The sequence below is a fragment of the Lathyrus oleraceus genome, chromosome 2, assembly GCF_024323335.1.
Source record: "Lathyrus oleraceus cultivar Zhongwan6 chromosome 2, CAAS_Psat_ZW6_1.0, whole genome shotgun sequence".
Taxonomy (NCBI): domain Eukaryota; kingdom Viridiplantae; phylum Streptophyta; class Magnoliopsida; order Fabales; family Fabaceae; genus Lathyrus; species Lathyrus oleraceus.
In genome coordinates, this window is record NC_066580.1 from 102,755,817 (window position 1) to 102,771,038 (window position 15,222).

At 44.1% G+C, this 15,222-nt stretch overlaps 1 protein-coding gene across 1 annotated transcript; it reads right to left on the reverse strand.

The window, feature by feature from the left end:
• Positions 1-1,075: 1,075 nt before the first annotated feature.
• Positions 1,076-2,607, reverse strand: LOC127122096 (protein EMBRYONIC FLOWER 1). Its single transcript, XM_051052501.1, has one exon. The coding sequence runs from the start codon at positions 2,605-2,607 to the stop codon at positions 1,225-1,227; it is 1,383 nt and encodes a 460-aa protein (XP_050908458.1). The 3' UTR covers positions 1,076-1,224.
• Between the last annotated feature and the right edge of the window lie 12,615 nt (positions 2,608-15,222).

Consider the following 15,222-nt stretch of genomic DNA (forward strand, 5'->3'; position numbering starts at 1 on the left):
ACCAAGGCGTTCTCATGCAATGCCAAAAGAAAACTCATAATCCATGCACAACCAGCATACAACCCGTGAAAATGCAGGCAAACAATTCCAACTTCCAAACAAAGTTTCTCATTCCATAGTACACCAAATGCCATGCCATAAAAAGCAAAGTTCGAGTTTGAAGCAAGGTGAACATCATGGTATTTTACTTTATTAAAAATAGTGATCTAAACATGGTAAAAAGTGGGCAGCAAGGTGTACTCATGAGTATGGATACCAACAGAAATTTAATGACATAAACTTAAACTCAACAACAATGCTTCATGAGGATGTTTTCATGGACAAATATGGTACAACAACAACATGATTGTGAACATGGTATAATAGCAAATAAACAATAGCAATGGCATGATGATAGCTATGAAATGGCATGAACACATGAAGAATAACCATGGCAGGCACAGCAAAGCAGTAGTGAACGAGTCAAAGAATATTTACCTAATGGATATCAGTCCCTTACTCCTTGCTAGTGGAGGAAAAATGGAAGAAAGTGTGTTGCTCCTAGTGCTGCAATCTTGGAAAAAAGAGGCTGACTTGTGTTGCTCTCACTTGCTTGCTCACTCTTGCTTTGCTTCAGAAATGCAGCCACCCTTTTCAGATTAGGGTTTCAAGGTTTATATATGTTGGTCCCAAGTGTTCTTAATGGGCTTAGGTCCAATTGGATTTGATTGTGTGCACTTGAAACAAGGTTGGCAATGTGAGGTGGTATTAGGAAATGACTTATTTGGCATGGTTTAAGTGAGCTGCACCAGAAGTACATGAACAAATGAGGAAAGAAAGTGGGCTGGTAGTTTGTGCAGCATATTGGTCTGGTTTAAAAATATTAAAATGTTTCTGAAATGTTTCTCTGCAGACACCACGGCCCACAGCTGAACTGAGAGTCTCGGAGCTTTGCATAATCTCCTGATACGCAAGCTTTGGTATCCGAAATGTTATGGGGTTGAGACGTCCAGCATAGTATACATCCTCTAACTCACCAAATGGAGGAGGTGGAAGGGAATATGGAATCTCACCAAAGTAAAAGTATGTGCTTCCCTTTGCCGTAAACAGCAGTACCAGATGTCATCTGTGCATTCCTACTGTTAGAGGATTTTTCAAATATTGAGCATCTATTTTCTACGTCAGGAAGACACCTCTCATACTGATTCTTTGCCATGAGTTCCACAATTTCCATGGGTATATCATCTAGTGTTCCCTGCTCAGACACCTCAGCTGCTTGTGTCCACATGGAATAGGGAAAAAATGTTTGTTTTGGGGAATACTATTAAAAAATTTGAGATCCTCTCCTCTGATCATATAGACATTCCCTGTTTCCGGAATGGTGAACTCAGCTGGATTTCTGTTCACTGTACATGAGACACCGGGTGTGATCTTTAATTGCACAGAGGTATGAGTACCGTGAGCTTCCAATCTGTGTTGCTGGGAAGTTTTTGTTTCGTTATAAGACAAGCTACACTGCTTAAGAAATCTACTCTGCAGGGGTGCGTTGGAACTCCTCATCTTTTCTTTCTTTCCAAACTTTGTTGAGTTTTGATCATTGGATCCCGCATCTTTTGTAAACTTCTTTCCATGCTGAGCTGATGAAGACCCGCCAAAGGTTTGAGAGCCAATTAAACAGCCATGGGATTTATCCGATAAGTAGCTCCTGTTGTAATAATCAGATGACTGCCTTTTCAGGGTACCATTGGCTTTAGAACTTATCTCCATCTTGGTATTGCAATCACCAGGATAAGAGGGTCTATTGAGCATTTGGGCATTAACACCAACATTGAAGGGTGTACGCGACTGCATTCCGGCATCCATAAGGCTAAGTAAATGCATGGCAGGTATTGTCTCATTAGAATACAAATCCAAAGATCCCCTCAAATTTTGATGAGGCTCTATTCCATTATGCTTGCAAGGAAATGAGTATTCTCCATTCATCCTGCTGAAGACTCCAGCACCTGTATTCCTACTACCTTGCTTGTCTTGGCATGTAGCATTGATATTTGTGTAGTTAAGATCAATATCCCTCCCCGAGTTCTGCATATGTACTGCACCAGATCGGAGTGAAGTTATGTCCATGTTGCTATTACTACTAGGTTGAGAAGCAACCTTTTGTGATACATCATACCCTAAGGAAGTGCGATTCGAGGCCAAGGATGCCCAAATGCGAGAAGCTACATTATCCTGCTGTAATATATTCTTGTGTAAGCTACATCCTCCCAGGGCTTGCAAAGTAGCACTAGAGGGTGCACGCTCTTCAAGATTCCCATTAAACTTGATATTTCGTGCACTACCAAGCTGGTTAGAAATCATAGGCGAAAACTGGAATTCATTCGATAGCTTCTTTTGGGACTGCGGAACTTCGAATCCAAAGGATGGTTGCGGTGGATACGGATTATTCACTCCCAAATTACTTCCATTGAATGGAGAAAAGTAATGATTTGGCTTTCTTTTGCAAGGTTTCACATTCTCTCCTCTTATGACCATGTTATTTTTCTTAGGTCTTCCCTTTGATTTCTCCTTCTGCCCTTCTTTTAACAAGTTCATCTTCCCTTTGAAATTGATGGACCTTTGAAAATACATCTCCAAATCTCATGTAATAAAGCCCAAGCAGTGCTCTTTCTATGCAATTCCTTAAAGCCTGAGAGAGAGCAGCTGCAACCTCTTCTGAATCCCCAGGAGCAAACCAGAGCCCAGAAGCAACAACTCTTAATCCGAATAATGCTGGTTGAGCAGTTTCAGAAACTGATGAATGACGCCCTGGAAGAAAAAGCCACAACTTAATCTTTTCATCAGGGTTATGCAAACCCTGAGATGGATCCCAGGGTCCAACAAAGGAATTGGTCCATGAGTCTTGACAAATTTTACAATTTTTGGACTTGGAAAATTTTCTAAGTGTCTTAAAATAAAGTCCTACTTTGACTAAGCATAAGTTTCTCAATTTTAATCCAAATGAAACAAACCATATACCTCTAGAAAGCTTGGAACAAGAGGAACAACTTTCATGTTGGAGAAATTTTCAAATGGAGATTGCATCTTGGTGGAAAATTGGCTTAAAGTGGATACAAAAACCATGAAAACTTTCCTTAAATGGAAAGTCAAACATTTCCATATTTAGTAACTTTTCCAACTCTTGATTAAATGGTGAATCCATGATCCAATCTTGGTCAAATTTCACATATAGGCTCCCTTAGGCATGAATTTTGATATTCCGCTTTCAAAATGTCGGGAGTTGACTTTTCTGGCCCCACAGCTGACTTTCCCAAACTGTCTAGTTCCCGATTCCATTGATCAATTGAGGCACCTCTGGCTCAAATAAAAAGCTGATTTTTTGCATGTAGACCCTTGTGGACATGTGGAGGGCCATGGAAATAAGTTTCATTCAAGGAATCAGAAATAAACCGATTTTATGCCAAACCCTAATTTTAGGGCAAAAGTGACTAGGATCTGACTGCACAAATTGCCAAAGGATATTTCTGTGATAATGGTGGATCTTCTTGGGCCAAGATGCCTCTATAATCATGACATGAATGAACCCCTTCACTTCCAACCAAACCTTGCCTGTTGCAGATGGCCTTGAAACCCTGATTTTTTTGATTAAATCCATATGCATATTCTGAGAGCTCTGAATCTTCCACTGATGAACTGAGGACCATAATAAGACATATGAAAACCCCTTGAGACCCTTGAGACTTGTATATTTGGAGAATGAAATTCAATTCTCAGTCTTTCTCTCTGTAGGCTCCTTCTGTTAAGGAGTGATCAATAAAACCCTGATTTCCCAAGTCACTGATGCAATATGCAATGAGTATGACCTAGTATGATGCTAATGCAATGTGAAACACAATCTCATGCTTCCAAGAAAAATGAAGGGTAAATTTTGGGGGATTACAGCTGCCCATATTCAATCAACTGGAGACCCGAAAGGAAGATAGCAGCGGCTTTCGCACTTTCGAGGTATCAAGGGATTGAATACAATAAAAACCTGTAAATTTACACTGAAGTGAAGTGAAGTGAAGTAACAATGCCTGTCAGAATCGGCAAAGAGGTAGTCTTGATCTGAATATCAACAAAGAATCCGTCTGGTACGGTGAGAGTCGGTTCAAACCTTGAAAAAGAATGTTAGTCTGAATACCAAAATAAATGGTAACAAAGGAATAACCCATGGCCTGAATGTCGCTCATCAGTCTGAATACTGGAAATGACTTCGTTCTGAGCATCGGAAGATATGAGATTACTAATATCGGTCTGAACACCGAGAGGCTGGCCTGAATGCCACAAGTTGCATCGACCTGAACGTCGGAAACTTCTTCGATCTGAATATCGGAAAATTGGCCTGAATGCCACTTCGGTCTGGATACCGGAAACTGGCCTGAATGCCATAAGTTGCATCGACCTGAATGTCGAAAACTTCTTCGATCTGAATATCGGAAAATTGGCCTGAATGCCACTTCGGTCTGGATACTGGAAACTGGCCTGAATGCCACAAGTTGCATCGACCTGAATGTCGGAAACTTCTTCGATCTGAATATCGGAAAATTGGCCTGAATGCCACTTCGGTCTGGATACCGGAAACTGGCCTGAATGCCACAAGTTGCATCGACCTGAATGTCGGAAACTTCTTCGATCTGAATAGCGGAAAGCTGGCCTGAATGCCACTTCGGTCTGGATACCGGGAAATTGTCATGCCTGTCAGCATCGGCAGAAATAGGGAAAATGATAATTGAGGCGGCACGTGGGCCAACGATCCCTGTTGGGGATAAGTCATGAACAACCTTCAGTCTGAGCACTGGAAACAATCTTCTGGCTTGTCACTTGGGATACCGAGAACGTTTTATGCTTACATGCGTATGTTTGAATTTTTCAATGGCGTAATGCTCCATGAAAATGGAAATGCTACGCGATTTGGGAGGATGCAATGCGATATGATTCTATATGCTGGGATGCGAAATGCTGGGGAGAATGCCAAGCCGAAGCAAGGAATCCTGTTGGGGAAATGATCACAGTCTTCTGGACCCTGGCAAGGCGCACGGGACTATGTGGGGAAGTGACCCGCCACGCGGTGTTCTGGCAATGACGAGATACCGAGACTCTGAATTGGGAGAGAACGGCGCTGCAAAACTGTTGTTGGGGAAGCGATAGTGGTTCTGGCAACCATAATCCACGAGAGATGACTCAGCAGGGGGGAGCAAACACCGATACGGTACCGAGGTTATGCTTCCAGGAAAGAGATCATCGATCTGGGATTGAAATCCTCGATCTGGCATCGAACTCTGAGGAGTAGCTGCTTCTGCTGGGAAGATACAGTCTGGTACTGTCAACTCCGCTGGGGAGTGTATAGTCTGACACACATGCTTAGGAAATGCCCCGAGGGTATCTGTTCTGAATAGATGATCCAAAGCACTTAAAATTCACATCAACTTTAAATGTTTATTAAGCATATACCTGTAAAGCCCTTATGTGTCATGATGCAATGTTTATCAAAAATTCGGACGTCATTTTTGCAAACAAAACAGTAAAATGAAAATGAAAACAGAGATATACTGAGTAACATGATTTTATTGATTGAATGGCCTCTGAATAGGCATTTACATCAGGAAGCAATCCCTAGGAAGAGGTAATCGCAAAACAGAAATTAATCTAATGGCAATGTGAAATGGATTTCTATTGGGTTCCAGTTCTGCTATGACTTGCCCGTCTTCAAGATCTTCCAGATGATCAGCCTTCTAAAAAGGTGATTAGATTGTTTCCCACCTTTTGAAAGTTTCCAGTCATCGACATGAGATGAGATTCAGAACTAACTCAGAACGCAGTCATTCGCTTAATCCCTAACTTTTGCCTGGATTGCCCTTTTCGGGTTTTCAATCCACCGGGATACCCATTTTTGCCTAAGTTGCCTTTTCAGGTTTTCAACTTATCGGGTGTACGATCTTTTCATTTTTAATCCCTAATTTTTGCCTGAACCTTTTCATTTTCTTGGTTCGTCGGGATGCCCATTTTTGCCTGGACTATTCTTTTTACTGTCCAGCGGGTCTATCTTATGCGAAGTATTTTTTAACTGCGTCTGAGTTCACAGGGGAAGTGAAGTCTTCGCCATCCATCGTTGCGAGCATTAAGGCCCCTCCATCAAAAACCTTGGTGACAATATAAGGTCCCTCATAGTTAGGAGTCCACTTGCCCCTGTGATCCGTCTGAGGAGGAAGGATTCTTTTCAACACCAAATCTCCGACTTGGAAACATCGAGGGCGCACTTTCTGGTCAAAGGCTCTCTTCATCCGACTCTGATACAACTGCCCATGACAAATGGCTGCCATTCGCTTCTCTTCGATAAGACTCAACTCATTGAACCTTGTCCGAATCCATTCAGCTTCATCTAGCTTGACATCCAACAGGACTCTTAGAGAAGGAATCTCCACTTCAACAGGTAGGACTGCTTCCATACCATACACTAGGGAGTAAGGGGTCGCCCCGGTCGACGTACGTACTGAAGTGCGGTACCCATGCAAGGCGAAGGGTAGCATCTCGTGCCAATCTCTGTACGTAACGACCATCTTCTGCACAATCTTCTTTATGTTCTTATTTGCTGCCTCAACAGCACCGTTCATCTTAGGACGATAGGGGGAAGAATTGTGATGCTGAATGTTGAAGTTCTGACACAACTCCCTCATCATTTTGTTATTGAGATTGGAACCATTATCAGTAATGATTCTTTCGGGAATCCCATAGCGACAAATGATTTCTTTCTTGATGAAACGGGCAACCACATGTCTGGTGACATTCGCGAACGACGTTGCTTCGGCCCACTTGGTGAAATAGTCGATGGCAACAAGGATGAAGCGATGCCCATTGGAAGCAATCAGCTCAATCTTTCCAATCATGTCAATGCCCCACATAGCAAACGGCCACGGCGAAGACATCACATTCAGAGGATTCGGCGGTACATGCACCTTATCAGCATAAATCTGGCATTTATGACACTTCCGAGCATACTTGAAACAATCTGATTCCATGGTCATCCAGTAATAACCCGCCCTTAACAATTTCTTAGCCATTGCATGTCCGCCTGCATGAGTACCGAAGGAACCTTCATGAACTTCCTGCATTAACATGTCCGCCTCGTGTTTGTCCACGCATCTGAGCAAAACCATGTCGAAGTTCCTCTTATACATCACATCGTCTTTGTTCAAGAAGAAACTGCCTGCCAATCTTCTCAAAGTTTTTCTGTCATTGTTGGATGCCCCTGCAGGGTACTCTTGATTCTTCAGAAAGCACTTGATATCGTGATACCAGGGCTTGTCATCGACTATTATTTCAGCGGCAAACACATACGCGGCCCTATCAAGGCGCATAACATCGATCCTAGAAAAATGATTCCACCGAACCACCTTGATCATGGAGGATAGAGTAACAAGAGCATCTGCCATCTGGTTCTCATCACGAGGTATATGATACAGCTTTACTATTGTGAAGAAAGTCAACAGTCTTCTCGTGTAATCTCTGTAGGGGACCAGAGTAGGCTGGAGAGTGTTCCAATCACCATTTACTTGATTGATCACTAGAGCTGAATCTCCGAAGATGTCCAGAGTCTTGATTCTCAAATCAATGGCTTGCTCAATACCCAAGATACATGCCTCGTACTCAGCTTCATTATTGGTGCACTCGAAAGTCAGACGAGCGGTGAAAGGCATGTGGGCACCTTTCGGAGTAGTAATGACAGCGCCAATTCCACTTCCTTTGGCGTTGACGGCCCCATCAAACGTTAAAATCCACTTTTCAACTGGATCAGGTCCCTCCCCAACAACTGGCTCTTCACAGTCTTTCATCTTGAGGAACATGATATCTTCATCTGGTAAATCAAACTTCATTGGCTCATAGTCTTCAATCGGTTGTTGAGCAAGATAGTCTGACAGAATACTCCCCTTGATGGCTTTCTGGGATGTATACTGGATATCATACTCTGTCAGTACCATTTGCCAACGAGCAACCCTTCCGGTGAGAGCTGGCTTCTCGAATATATACTTGACTGGATCCATCTTGGAGATCAGTAAGGTTGTGTGAGTCAGCATGTATTGTCTCAATCGCTTAGCAGCCCATGCAAGTGCACAACATGTCTTTTCAAGCATTGAGTATCTCGACTCGCAGTCTGTGAACTTCTTACTCAAGTAGTAGATGGCATGTTCTTTCCTACCTGCCTCGTCGTGTTGACCGAGAACACAACCCATAGAATTGTCAAGTACTGTCAAGTACATAATCAGCGGTCTCCCTGAGACTGGAGGCATAAGGATAGGAGGATTCTGCAAATACTCTTTTATCTTTTCAAAAGCCCTTTGACAATCGTCGTTCCACCTGATAGCCTGATCTTTCCTCAACAATTTGAAAATTGGCTCACACGTGGCTGTTAGGTGAGAGATGAACCTTGCAATGTAGTTCAACCTTCCTAAGAAACCACGGACTTGCTTCTCTGTTCTTGGCTCAAGCATTTCTTGTATCGCTTTTACCTTGTCAGGATCCACCTCAATCCCTTTTCCGCTAACAATAAAACCTAGCAATTTTCCAGACCTCACCCCGAAAATGCACTTGTTCGGATTAAGCCTCAGCTTGAATTTCCTTAAACGCTCAAACAGCTTCTGCAGATTCACCAGATGTTCCTCTTCTGTCTGAGATTTGGCAATCATATCGTCCACATAAACCTCGATTTCATGATGAATCATATCATGGAACAGAGTCACCATAGCTCGTTGATATGTTGCCCCAGCGTTTTTTAGACCAAACGGCATCACCTTATAGCAGAAGGTGCCCTATGGGGTTATGAAAGTTGTCTTCTCCATGTCTTCTGGTGCCATCTTGATTTGGTTATAGCCAGAAAAGCCATCCATGAAGGAGAATACCGAGAACTGAGCTGTGTTATCCACCAAAACGTCGATGTGAGGTAATGGGAAATCATCTTTAGGGCTAGCTCTGTTCAGATCCCGGTAGTCGACACACATCCGTACTTTTCCATCCTTCTTAGGTACTGGAACGATGTTTGCGACCCATGGCGGATAATTGGTAACCGCTAGAAACCCTGCATCCAACTGTTTTTGCACTTCTTCTTTTATCTTGACAGCCATCTCTGGTCTTGTTCTTCTGAGCTTCTGCTTGACTGGAGGACAACCCTCTTTGAGAGGTAAACGGTGTACCACAATGTCTGTGTCAAGCCCTGGCATATCCTGATAAGACCAAGAGAAGACGTCAACATACTCTTGCAACAGTTCAATCAACCCCTTCTTTACATCGTCTTCCAAAGCAACCCCTATCTTGATTTCTCTCTTGGCGTCCTCGGTGCCGAGATTAATCACTTCAGTAGCCTCTTGATGTGGTTGAATGACCCTTTCCTCTTGCTTTAACAGCCTGGCGAGTTCTTCAGGGAGTTCACAGTCTTCATCACCCTCTTCTTCAGCTTGGAAGATTGGGTTTTCGAAGTCGAAGCGAGCCATAGCAGAATCGTTATCAATAGGATCCGGTGATGTGCATCTGCATGAGTGATGGTATGTGCTTATGAGTGTGAACAGTGAGTGAAAACTAAACAAAACATTGCCAAATACTTTTATTCTTTTGAAATTTTGAAAACTGCAAAAAATAGAAAGACAGTGAACAAAATATTTGAATGGAAAAGACGTCCTTCATTTATGATAAACAATGCAGGTATTCACATAGATGAGCCCTACAATGAGTCATTACGCCCTGGGCGGAACGTAAGACTTGGACATGCATGAATAAACAAAGAAAAAATTACTCCTCTAGAAGAGTGACTTGGACAATTTCCTCGGAAGACCAATTGTTGATGAATTCACCAGGGATCCTCGGACGCACCCAGTTGTCGATGTCGCAATCACTATCTCCATTTTCATCGTTGATCGCAGAGATCTGGCCATATTGGATGACGCCAGCACTAGAGAAGGTAATCGGCCCCTGACGAGTCTGAGGTGCTGAAGTTGTAGATGTCAAAGCTGGATGGTACCCAATCCCGAACTTGTCGTCTTTCATTGGTAACTCCAACAGACGTCCCCAACCGGGAGCAATACCTGAATCCACCAAGGCTTGCGCCTGCTTGAAAGATGAGATAGGGGCTCCTGCTTTAACCCCTTCCACCGGAGCTGCATCCTTGATCTGAACTGATTCAAAGGCCTGACAGAGAGTCTCATGAATTTCACCTTCTACTTCTACATACTTGAAGGTAGACAGGTTACTTACTAGGATGTCCTCCTCACCACAGACGGTGACAATTCTTTCATTGACTGGGAACTTGATCTTCTGATGCAGTGTTGATGAGACTGCCCCAGCATTGTGGATCCAAGGACGACCCAGAAGGCAACTGTACGAGGGACTGATATCCATCACATAGAATACGGTGTTGAAGGTTTGTGATCCAATCTGAATTGGCAATTCTACCTCTCCAAACACCGACCTCTTAGAACCATCGAAGGCTCTCACCATGAGATCGGAAGGTTTCAAGATCAAACCTTCTACTTCTAACCTTGACAGGGCTCTCTTGGGTAGCACATTGAGAGAGGAACCTGTATCCACCAGAACATGAGATAACACGGTGTCTTTGCATTCCATTGAGATATGCAAAGCTTTGTATGGTTGCGTCCAGCTGGTGTTAAGTCAGAATCAGTAAAACCCAACCCGTTGCTTGCATGAACATTTGCAATGATCCCTTCTAGTTGGTTTACTGAGATCTCCTGAGGCACATATGCAGCATTAAGGACCTTCAGAAGTGCCTCCCTGTGTGCCTCGGAACACAACAGGAGTGAGAGAATGGATATCTTAGACGGCGTCTAAACCAGCTGATCAACTACTTTGTAGTCGCTTTTCTTTATGATTCTTAAGAGCTCGTCCACATCATTCGAGAAAGTAGGCTCTGAGCCAGCCTGGGGTGCAGAGGTACCCTCATTCACAACTTGTTTGCCTTTGGCCTTAGCCGCGGCATCAGCACTATTATTTTGGGTAACGGGTGGCGAGAATAGCCTGCCACTCCTGGTGAATCGCCCGATTCCACCAACATTGTCCACTGCGGGACCTTCAACTTCGAGTTCAGACTTCTGACCCTCTTCTACCTTCAATGGTTGTTCCACCCCATGATCGTGTGTGTATACACTCCCCCCATAATGCCACGGAATGGCCCTTTCACTGGTGAAAGGTAAAGGACCAGGGGTTGTGATGGTCATAGCAGACGGTCGCACTGGCGGCACTGGTCGTGCTTCCGGCACACTGATCTGATTAGTCGAGTAAAAGATGGTGATAGTAGCGACATCATAGTCATACTCAGGAACCTCATTCATTTAAACAAAAACATCCGGAACATCGGAATCAAGTTCAGTTACATCAAAATCAGACACATTGTTTGGTATATCAGCAACAACATTTGAAAAATTAAATACATCAATGGGAAATACACAGTCAACAGGAACAACATCTGTGAATTCTTCAACAGCATCTTCAAACACCTCTTCAACTACCCCTTCAGCAAACTCTTTGACAGACAAGTCTTCAACTTGGAGGATACCATTGTCAAGCAAGACCTGGATACCCTGCTGCAGCTTCAAGCAATCCTTACCCTGTGTAGCGCAATCCAAACAACCTTTTCCACAACCGGGGAAAACATCGGCCTTCAGCAAGCATTCCTTAATTTCCAACAACGGAGTCTTCAACTTCAACACATCCTTAACGGACTTGGCTTCTTCTTCCAGCATATTCACGTTTGCACCACCATGCTGTGGCATGGGATTGTTGACGACATTAGGAGCCGGTGCAAGGTTGATAGCCTTTGAATCTATGAGGTCCTGAACTACGTGCTTAAAAGCTTTGCAGTTCTCAATATTGTGGCCAGGTGCCCCAGAGTGGAAACTACACCTAGCATTGGCATCGTAACCCACCGGAAGTCTACCAACCGGAGGAGCCAGAGTGCGTAACTGCACAAGTTGTAGTTGTTGAAGACTTGTAAGCAGCTGAGTGTACGACATTGGAAGAGTGTCGAAACGCCGGTCCATCATCCTCTGCCTCTATTGATAGGCGGGTCTGTTACCTGGCTGTTGTTGTTGTTGATACTGAGTTTGCTGACGTTGTGGTCGTTGTTGTTGTAGTGGTGCTGCGGCCGGAATAGTCACAGCTGCAACATATGGTCGCTGATGATAGTTTTGAAAATTATTCCTCCTGTTTTGATATGAAGACACAGAATTCACACCCCCTTCCCTCTGCTTCTGTCCTCCCATAAATGGCTTCTTTACTCCTGATGAAGATCCACCTCCATTGTGGCTCTTGTAGGTCTTCAGGTAATTCTCTACCCTCTCTCTAGTAGAGACCACATCAGCAAAGTTGGAGGCATTGCACCCCACCAGACGCTCCAGGTAAGGTCCAGGCAACGTATTCATGAACATGTTGGCCATTTCCTTTTCCAACATGGGAGGTTGAACACGGGAAGCTGTCTCCCTCCAGCGTTGAGCGTATTCCCTGAAGCACTCATTGCTTTTAAGAGACAGGTTCTGGAGTTGAGTTCTGTCTGGGGCCAGGTCTGCATTATACTGGTATTGCTTCACAAAAGCTTCCGCCAAATCCCTCCAGCAACGGATGGGGGCTCTATCCAACCTCATGTACCATTCCAGGGATGCCCCAGCTAGGCTGTCCTGGAAGAAGTACATAAGTAGCTTCTCGTCATCAGAGTATGCAACCATCTTTCGAAAGTAGGCTTGCACATGGGTCTTCGGGCAAGAGCTACCATTGTACTTGTCAAAGATTGGGACTTTGAACTTCGGTGGGACCCTCACGCCTGGGACCAATCCCAAGTCAGAAACATCTACCCCAAGGGTTTTGTCCTTCTATCGCCTTCAGCCTCTCCTCTAATCTCCTGAACATGGGATCCATGCCGTGGCCCAAACCAAAGTCTTCTGGCAGCAAGAACTGATCATCTTGATCATCGTGAATGGGTTGTTGATCGTGGTTGTTATGTGGGATCAGGACAGGCCCCGGTCCATTAACCTCTGCAATTGGAGGATCAGTCACGACCTCTGGTTGAGTAGTTGCGGGATTCCTTTGTATCATTTGTCTAATCTCTTGCTGTCCTTGCGCTACTCCCTGAACCACATCCATGAATTGGTTCATGCGGACCCTCATCTCAGCAAGTTCTGCTTGTAGACTTTCCATTGCTTTCTGCTGGTTTCTACGGGTTCCGTACCGGTGAATTCCTGAATCAGCTATCCTGCTAATGGAACACCAAATAATATGAGAACACCGCAGCGGTACCTGTTATGCAAGATATGAAAATGAATATGTAAATGCAATGACATGTTTATCAAATCCAAAAGGTATTCTACCCCCTTGATTCCAGTCTCACATCAGGTGAATAGTGCAAGAAGACCGAGTCATGGATAAACTTCTGAGATCAATATGCAATAAAGGGAAACCATCATACAAACAAGTTCAAGGAAAGGGGCCTTAGCCGAAAGTACATCAAAAGAGGATCTCCACAACAAGCCTGTGGATCATCACCACACAACAACAAAGCAATAAGTAAAAGGAGGAGCAATAATCAGGACTCAGCCTCCTGTGTACAAACCACGAGGACTGCTCCTCACTTCAGCCAGCAATGCTATCGTGTCAGGATGATCTGGGAATTCTATCAAACTCCGGATAAGCAGATTCCTTTGGTGAATAACTCCATCCAACTCGTTGATGTGCTCTCTGTAGTAATTCCCATCATCTTCTCCGAATACCTCTTCAAGTCTGGATTTCTTCAAACCTGCCAACACCTTAAGTTCTTCAATCTGTCCTCGAGCCTCATTGAGTTGATCGGTGATGTAACCATTGGTAGAACGGGCGCACAGAAGCTCATTGTTCTTCTCCTTCAGCAAAGTCTTCAATTTCTCCATCTGACCAGTCAGTTCGGTCACCATCTCCTCCTCCTTTTCCTTCCGAGAAGTTGAAAATGCATCCCATCGCTCTTGCCACCCTGCCAATTTACCATGAGCATCCATTAATTGTTGCTTGACTCGCTTCAACTCAGAACTGGATGATCCCAAGGCCTTGTCTGTCTTCCTGAAGAAGTCCACCTCCACAGCTAATTTCCTTTTTGCTTCCTCTTGTAATCTGACGGCTTCCCCCTTCTGATATTCTGCCTCATGGAATTGATGCATATAGTCTTGCAACTTCACACTTAACTCCGAGTTTTCAGTTTGAAGCTCCTCCATGGCTTTCCTCAATTTGTCATACTCCTCTCGGCTCACCATTGTTGACTGCTCAGGAATAGGTGGATACAAAGGTTCTTCAATAGGAAACGGCAGACCAAACTCTTCGACTCTTCCTTGAAGCCACTCTCCATACTGAGGGTAAGTTCTACAATCTCCTTTTCCAAGAACAGTTCTTCCTCTCTTGATCACCTTGAGCCAGGCCTCAGTTGCCTTACGGGATACAGTCAAATCAAGCGAAGAATGGAAAAACAGAGATTCTTCCACATCCTTTTCCAAAGGCGGAGTCCTTAAAGCATATCCAAACTGTCTGACTGCTAGAGAAGGATTATAGTTGATTCCTCCTCTTCTTCCTACCAACGGTACATTTGGGAAGTTCCCACAACTGTGAATAATATCCGCCCGAAGCAAGCTCCGGTCAGACCACCAAGAAATATCTTCAGCTCTCAACCCCATCAATCTCTTCGACCAACTCAACGAGTCCTCGACATCAACGAACGCTCCTGATTTGGGTAGGTGAGAACTGAACCACATATAAAACAAAGGCGCACAACAATTCAACAATCCTCCTTTTCTATTCTCATTCCTGTGGTGCACTGAATGAAAGAAATCTCCTAGCAAGGTCGGCACTGGATTTCCCAACACGAAGAGGCGTATTGCGTCCATGTCCACAATTTGGCAACATTAGGGAACAGGACAATCCCATACACACAAAGAGCCAACACAGCATTGAAATCCCTCTGGTCACCATCTTCAAGTTTCTTCTTTGCTTCTCCCAGCAAGAAACTCAAATGAAAACCACTGACTCCTCCCTTCTGACACATATTAGCCTTCAAGACTGATTTCCCCAAATATGTGGCCGAAGCAACCATGCTGAGATCGGGCAGAAACTCAGAACTGTAGAACAACAACTGTGACTTGATAGGAACTCTGAGAAAACTGGCAATCTCCTCCAAAGTAGGGACCAAAATATAAT

Bases quoted from the DNA above. Each gene is read 5' to 3' on its own strand.
- LOC127122096 (XM_051052501.1), bottom strand. From the start codon at position 2,607: ATGTATTTTCAAAGGTCCATCAATTTCAAAGGGAAGATGAACTTGTTA.